The sequence below is a fragment of the Cetorhinus maximus genome, chromosome 7 (assembly GCF_964194155.1).
Source record: "Cetorhinus maximus chromosome 7, sCetMax3.hap1.1, whole genome shotgun sequence".
Taxonomy (NCBI): Eukaryota; Metazoa; Chordata; class Chondrichthyes; order Lamniformes; family Cetorhinidae; genus Cetorhinus; species Cetorhinus maximus.
The window spans coordinates 28,576,549-28,584,917 of record NC_135885.1 but is presented as its reverse complement, the minus strand read 5'-3'; the positions used below and the strand labels follow the sequence as shown (position 1 = coordinate 28,584,917).

The following is an 8,369-nucleotide window of genomic DNA, read 5'->3' as shown; positions in this document are numbered from 1 at the left end:
GGTTGTAAACTGTGACTACTAATTAAAGTTGCAAATAAGGAAAAAAAAGCTGATTATATCCCCAAGTTTGATGGCATGCACTGGTGTGTTGCACTGGATAATTGTGTAAATTTTTTATTTGATTATTGATGCAATTTTCTGGTGGACTAAGCTCTGATCTTTAATGCTTCAGTCAAGAATCTTCCAGACAGGGGTTGTAAGGAAATGCAAATAAAGATGGAGGTAAGTACAAACTTTTATTTTAAGCATCTAAAATGTCTCCCTCTCCTCCCTCACACCCAAGAAAAGTTGTCATACTGTTTTAAATATATGCTGTCAATTTTAGACCTTTTTCCCCATAGTAGCATGTTTATCACTGAAACTAATTGATTGATCTGCACCTGCTGCACATACCATTTATTTTTCTGCAATAAATACAACACATCACAGCAAAATTGGAGTGTAAGAGGACATATTTTACATAATAGATTCAAACGTACGAGTTCACACTGCCATACGGGAGTGTTGCCTGATAGAAGCATGTAACAGAATCTCCAGCCGTCCACTGACCATTTGGTTGGAAAATCATGGGCAGTGTACCCCCAAATTTCCATTATGCCCTACAAGCAGGCGAGACTCCCTGCCAATGGCACCAATTCATAAAATTACCTTCAAGTAGGGTTGACCAAACTTATCAAAAGCGACTTAGGTTCATGCCAGGGAAACTCAATAGCCACCTATAAAAAGTTTAAACCCATGTCACATTAATTAGCATAGATCTCAAATTGCTAACATGAACAAACCTTGGTATTCTGATACACAATGGAATGCTAAAAACAACTCCTTTCAAACTTCCAGGCTCCAGAATTGAAACACTGAAAAAGCTATCCAATACGAAAAGGGTCTGAATTTCCTGAGCTTTGAGAACTGATTGCCAGCACTCATTAGGGGGGGGTGCGGCGGCAGTCACAGGTGACCGCAGGGCTGCAAGTTAAACATGCCTACTCTTCTGTATCATGGATAGTGTAATACTGCTGCTCTAATTACATTATCAATCTGGTGTAATTTATCAACTAATTTGACTGCTTAGTTAGCCAAACATGTGTCATTCACGGCTTAAACGACTCGCTGGCCCTTCTCTATTCGCCTTTTTGAATTTTGTCCTTGATCCTCAGTATATTACAGGAACAATACTAAATTCATAGGTTCCTAATCAGGTAAAGATAGTAATTGAAAATCAGGCACCAAATAGTTACAAATTTAAGCTACAGGAGTGTTTGTCATTTAGAGGTAATAACGGATCAATTTTAAAAATACCAAAAAACATTTTATTCCTGTGTCCATTCCATCCTCGAAAATCCACAGTCTGCTAGTTTGAAAGCTTAACCCACACACTGCAGAGTAACGACTAAATCCTGTAAAGGTTTTGGAGATTCAACAGATCCTTTGCTGGGTCTAAAGTTCTCTTTCACTCAATCTTGTCTACATTTTATTTCTGCATCTGTTTCCCTTTCTTCTTTTGTCCCATCCCTACCCTTAGTGCTTTGGCTTGATCTAAGTGTATAATTTCCTTTCTCTCTTGTCTATGTCCTCCCCCTTCTTTTGATTCCGTATCTCTCATACATTTCTCCCACAACCTTCCAATTGATTCTGCCACCTCTAAGGATTTTTTCTCATTACTTCCTGCCTGTCCTTTTACACTGGCTCAAGAAAAAGAAAAAAAAAACAAAAGCAGTGACAAAGAAAATGCAACAAAAAAGGGAAATGCATCAAAAAAGGCAGCGTAAAAAACAAAGAACATACAGGGGAAAACTATCAACTGAGTAAGTCAGAATTAAATTAGGGGAAAAACACAAAATGCTAACCCGAAAGAATGCAAAAACAGTAAAGGCAAAATAGTGTTTTGATGATAGCTGAGAACATAAAAATGTTTAAAAATATTGTCAGAGATGAATTTTGATATATCAAATTTAAAAAAACCTTGACATTGATTACTGTTGGAACCTGAAATAAGGACTTCCATTACTATAACAACATAATTGAAAAGAAACTTCATACAGCGCATAGGGAGCTAAGAATTCAAAATTGTGGAAGTCTTCCCTGATAAGATTTTAATTTGACTTCATTAGTTTAGTTTCCATCAGGTTTGAATTCAGAAGTAAGCCACTTGCATAATGCTACAGAAAAAATCTGGTTCAACTCAAAGTAGAAGCATAGCTAGGGCCAGAGCTCTTGCTTATGCCATGAATCCACATACGAAGAAGAATCCAAACCTTCATTAAATATCACTGGCTGTACTTTTCTATGACACGCTTGTTTTGAAGTCTGAATTTTAATGCATGACATCCTGAACTTAATGGTCATCCAGTAATCCTGTGATACACTGCGCACAGTTCAGTCACTGGGCTCCAAGGAAAACGCAGAACAGTTTTTCACAGGTGAATTTTCAGTCTTGCGTCAGGAACAAATTTGGGTAAAATCGCAGACTTTCAACAGAGTCATCACGACACAGGTGGCCAACTTTCTCTGCTAGCAGCAGTCTGGGTGAACAAAGTGAAAAGGCAAATGTGGAATAATGTTTGGTAAAATGTTCAAACGTACAATTCTGAAGCAATTATTTACCTTTCTTTGGCCAGGAGTACAGAAATGCCCACGAGCTTAGCATACTCTTCAGAACTAATAAAACCTTTCTCTGACACCTGTTTGGAGAAAGAAAGGGAAAACATCCTTGAATTTGCTAGGCAACTAGCTGGCTGGGCAGTATAAAAAAACGAGCTTGAATACCTATGCTCTGGTGGTTTATTAAATGTGCTGTGCATTCTGGAGGGACAGTTCTCTATATGAGAAGTTTCTAATTTCAACCATATCATCAGGCAAGGATGTCCAGAAACCGGTTATTTCCCTCTAGGGAGGAAAAAAATAAGTAAAGACACATTACCTTGGCGTTTTTGCCACCTCTTAATGGGTTGCTGATTAGGTGCAGTTTGCATGCTTATCTTCCTAGATAGGGACAGGCATACAGGTATGTAGAATGGAAGGGTTATAGAATATTGAAATATGCTTTATAAACCTGGTACTCATATAAATTTCTGGGGGTAGAAATTCACCTCAGGTGATGGTGGTAAACAAGCAGCACCAGATTGGCTGCCGGTTACGCTCAGCATCCAGTGTTCAGTTCCATTGCAGTCAATAAAACGGAATATCAGATCCTGTGTATAACATGCGGCAAATCCAATATTTCCCGTTTTTGCATTACCACCGAGGCAAGTTTCTACATGCCCTGTGAGTCACACCAACACTTATTCACGCATTTTTGTGACATCACCGTGCTTACTTATATGGCATCATTCATGTGATTAAGCTGGTGTCATGTCATGGTTCATTTCTTGGTTAATCACTGCCCCTATTGAATAGCCTGTAGTTGAATATTTAAAACTTAGGCTGTTTAAACATTATAAGTTTATTGTTTATTAAAAGGAAGATTCCTTACAGCCTCCACTGCTGAAGCAATCATTTCATCTTCATTGTGGGACTGTAGCTGAACTACCATCACTCCACTGTCAAAAATACGCAATCTGCAGGAAAAATAAATTAGTTTTAATAACTGAAACATACCGTTACATTTAGAAAAGTTTACAAATAATAACTGTGTTCTCCATATATTCTGTAAACATATATCAAATTTTTATAGTAGCTCTCTTCACCAACCATTCACTACCAACCCCTGGCCCATTTCCTCCCCTCTTCTGAGGCTGTGGACTCTTGCTTCCATGCAGCCCTCACTCAAACTGTGCGAGCCTCAACAGTCAGCTAGTGTCAACAAACTATTCAACCACAAAGGTCACTTTTAATAGGCATCCAGATAGGAGTTACTGTACAGGAGCAGGAACACTTACTTCTTTCCACCTCTATCCGCAACACGTAACCCCTCCCTTCCACTCAACCCACCCCCAACAACCCTCACCATCTTTTTGGCATTGAAATCAAAATGCTACCCTGGCTCAACAAAGACCAGATAATGAAGCAAAGCTTGTGGTCTCCAATTAATACACCACAAGATGCATTTCATTGTCAGGATGCTCTATCACAAAAGCACCTTATTGCTAAACAAAAGTTGCAAACAGCCAAGTACTGAATGTACAAAAATTTTTTTTCCTTCTCAGGATGAGGGCGGCACTGACATTTATTACCATTCTTAGTTCCCCTTATTGCATTAAAAGTCAACTATGAAGCATGGGAGGAGACACATGTAGAGTTGGCAAGTTGCTTCCCTGAAAACACTATTTTTTCTTACTTATTCATGGGATGTTAGATTTACTGGCAAGGCCAGCATTTATTGCCCATTCCTAATTGCCATTGAGCTGCCTTCTTGAACCACTGCAGTCCATATAGTGTAGGTACACCCACAGTGCTGTTAGGGAGGGAGATCCGGGATTTTGACCCAGTGACAGTGAAGGAACGGCAATATATTTCCAAGTCAGGATGGTGAGTGGCTTGGAGGGGAACTTCCAAGGGTGGTGTTCCCATGTATCTGCTGCCCTTGTCCTTCTAGATGGTTGCTGTCATGGGTTTGGAAGGTGCTGTCTAAGGAGCCTTGGTGAGTTCCTACAGTGCATCTTGTAGATGGTACACACTGCTGCCACTGTGCATCGGTGGTGGAGGGAGTGAATGTTTATGGATAGGGTGCCAATCAAGTGGGCTCCTTTGTCCTGGACGGTGTCAAGCTTCTTCAGTGTTGTTGGAATTGCACTCATCCTCGCAAGCGGAGAGTATTCCATTATGCTCCTGACTTTTTTTTAATTCAGTCACGGGATATGACTTTATTGCCCAACCTTAGTTGCCCTTGAGAAGGCGATGGTGAACTGCCTTCTTGAACCGCTGCAGTCCAGCTACAGCTTATCCGGGCAAGTGGAGAGTATTCTATCACACTCCTGACTTGTGCCTTGTAGATGGTGCACAGGCTTTAGGGAGTCAGGAGGTGAATTACTTGTCGCATGATTCCAAGCCTCTGACCTGCTCTTGTGGCCACAGTATCAATATGGCTAGTTTAGTTCAGTTTCCGATCAACGGTAACCCCTAGGATGTTGATAGTGGGGAATTCAGTGATGGTAATGCCATTGAACATCAAGGGGCAATGGTTGGATTCTCTCTTGTTGGAGATGGTCATTGCCTGACACTTGCGTGGTGCGAATGTTACTTGCCACTTGTCAGCCCAAGCCTGGATATTGTCCAGGTCTTGCTGCATTTGGACATAGACTGCTTCAGTATCCGAGTCGTCGCAAATGGTGAACATTGTGCAATCATCAGTTAACACCCTCACTTCTGACCTTCATTGATGAAGCAGCTGAAGATGGTTGAGCCTAGGACACTACCCTGAACAACTCCTGCAGTGAAGTCCTGGAACTGAGATGATTCACCTCCAACTACAACCATCTTCCTCCAACTCCAAACAGCATTGAGTTTTCCCCCGCCGATTCCCATTGACTCCAGTTTTGCCTGGGCTCCTCGATGCCATAATCAATCAAATGCTGCCTTGATGTCAAAGGCAGTCACTCTCACCTAGAAGTCTTTGTTGAAAGAATAACCAGGAATCCTGTATTTAAAGAGGTACTGTTGCAATAAAGATACTAATTTCTGAGACTATGGCATCATTGCTTTGGCTAGCGCGTCATGGGGCAATTTTGGAAATGCTGTCAAGTAGACAACAAAATCAAAACATCGACTAAACCTTAAGGACTGAATTTCAAGCTCAACAAGACACTGACTTCTTCTGTAACCTTTACCACTGTACCAACTTCTTTGGCCAAGAGTCATCCCCAGCACAGCAATCCCCTTCTCTTGTCTCCAGAGCTCTTTTTCCAATTGGATGCCACCCTGGCCTTTCACATTCTCTTGATCTTTTCATTGGGAACTGCCCATGTGACATCAGCTATCTCAATTTCTCTGCCCTCCTCACTCACTCAAACCTACCACCTTCTAAACTTTAGCACTCTGTTCTTTCTGGTCTAACCCCAATATTTTCATTAAACCTGCTGATGAGGACAGCATTGCTGTTGTTTGGCAAGTAGACCTCCACATTGCAGAGGTTGAACATCAACTCTCAGGCACCTTCTCCTATTTCCCCCTGGACATGACCCCAAGACCGTATATCAAACCATTGCTTCTCAGATCATCACTATCCTCACCTCTTCTGGAGACCTGACCCTCTACCGATTCCAAACTCAGTCCCCAACCCTGCTTCTACCTCCTTCCCAAGGTCCACAAACACGACTGCACCAGCAGACATATCATTTCAGCCTATACTTGTCCCATAGAACTTATTTATTCCTATTTCATTTATTTTTCTGCCCTTCCTCCTACATCCTAATCACCCGAAATAGCTCAGTTGGGAGAGTGTTAGACTGAAGATCTAAAGGTCCCTGGTTTCATCAGAGAACAGGAAATCTACTGGCTTGAGCGTCTCCAGCAGCTCACCGTATTTCTCTAAAAGTATTTGGATGTGCACTTGTGATGCCATGGCACGCAAGGCTATGGGCCTGGTGCTGGAAAATGGGATTAGGATAGTTAGATAATTGTTTGAACAGTGCAGACTCGATGGGCCGAAGGGCCTTTTTCTGTGCTGTAGACCTCTATGACTCTAGCCTACACCCACAACTCTTCTGACATCCTCAGCCATGTTAATAATTTCCAGTTTCCTGACCCTAACCATCTACTGTTTACTATGAACATTCAGTTCCTCTACATCTCCAACCTTCACCAATGCCCACTACTTCCTCTTTGAACAAAGGCCCAACCAGTCCTCAGTCACCACCATCTTCACCCAGCTAGACTTGTTCTTAAACTGAACAACTTCTCTTTTGACTCCACTCAGTTCCTCCAAATAAAAGGTGTTGCTATGGAAATGAGTCTGGATCATAGCTCTGGGATATGTGGAACTCAGGTCTGCTCCCTCAGCTCTTTGTCCAGTGCACTGACATCAGTGTCGCTGCTTCCTGCTCTTGCCCCAAACCAGAAAATGGCATCAATTTTAATTCCAGTTTCCATCCTTCCCTCGCCTGGTCCATCTCCAACCCTTCCCTTTCTTGACCTCTCTATCTTCATTTCTGGGATCAGGCTGTCAAGTGTTATCTATCAACCAACTCCCTTGGTTATACTTTCTCCCACCCCGTCTCCTGGTGATGACTCTGCTCCATTCTCACAGTTTCTCCGTCATATCTGTTTTGATGATGCCACCTTCCACACCAGCGCTTCTGATATCTCTCCCTTTTCCCTCAACTGAGGATTGTCTTCCACTGTGGTTAGCAGGACCCTCAACCATGGCCGACTCCCAATTCCTGCACTTCCGCCTTCACCCCTTTCCCTCACCACGAGATTTAAAATATTTGCCACCATTAATCTTTATTATCCAGCAGTGTGGAAATATCACAATGATTGGTAGCACAAGCCATATTTTCAGATCAGAATGCTCATCTTGTTTAAATCATTTCCTAATAGTCAGTTTAAACAAATGTTCCCATTGAATTGCTCTGTTCAACATACAGTCCCCACTTCAAGGTAACACGCTTTCATTAGCCTGTGATATAAAACAGAATATGCAAAATATATGCATGAGAAACCAAGTTGATACAATGTAAAGTCTGCTGAAAGGTTCATAAAACTTGCTATGGAATGAGAAACTATGTATCCCTCCTGACAACATTACGACACGAACGTTTGAGAGAGAGAGACTGGTATAAAAATCTCATATGTCTACTTGCCTCATCGGTAGATTCAGTGCCTCAAACATTTTGCAAGCATTCACTAAATCTTCTGGTGAGAGAAGCTAATGGAAACAAAATAAAATGTGATAATTGGAAGTTTATTTGTAAATGTTATTATAAATAGCAGAGGCTGTAAAATAAAAAAATGTGGGGAAAAACAGTTTGCATTACTTTATTTTTGCGACAGTCAGCAAAATCTAAACACTGACCAAGTGCCAAGCACCAAATTTCAAGCTCAAAAAATAGTCATTGATGTTTGAACAATTTCATTTGACACTGCACGTCCTCAGTTCAAATAGTTTTCCAATTTAATGCAACCAAGTACCAGCCCACCCTGACTTCCTCCAGATGGTGAAAGTTCCGTTTCATATCTTTCACCATTTCAGTGACCAAGAACCAAAATTGTATAGAGAAGCGGAATTGTATGTTAATGGCCTGCCTTCCAGTCATGGGTTCAGAATGTCACACTTTCATAGCAGTCACTTGTCAAAACTAAAAGCAAAATACCACAGACGCTAGAAATCTGAAATAAAAAAGATAATGCTGGAAACACTCAGCAGGTCAGGCGGCATCTGCGGAGAAAGAAACAGAGCTAATGATTGAGGTTGACAGTCTTTTGCCAGAACTGGA

At 41.4% G+C, this 8,369-nt stretch overlaps 1 protein-coding gene across 1 annotated transcript in view; it reads right to left on the bottom strand.

Moving 5' to 3' along the window:
• Positions 1 to 381: 381 nt before the first annotated feature.
• vps36 (vacuolar protein sorting 36 homolog) overlaps positions 382 to 8,369 on the bottom strand; it is a 47,838-nt gene continuing 39,850 nt past the window's right edge. Inside the window, exons 11-14 of the mRNA XM_078545254.1 lie at positions 7,737 to 7,801; positions 3,470 to 3,554; positions 2,602 to 2,678; positions 382 to 2,519 (exon numbers count right to left, since the gene is read on the bottom strand). Coding sequence (XP_078401380.1) covers positions 2,426 to 2,519; positions 2,602 to 2,678; positions 3,470 to 3,554; positions 7,737 to 7,801 — 321 coding nt within the window. The 3' untranslated portion in view covers positions 382 to 2,425. The remainder of the gene's footprint in view (positions 2,520 to 2,601; positions 2,679 to 3,469; positions 3,555 to 7,736; positions 7,802 to 8,369) is intronic.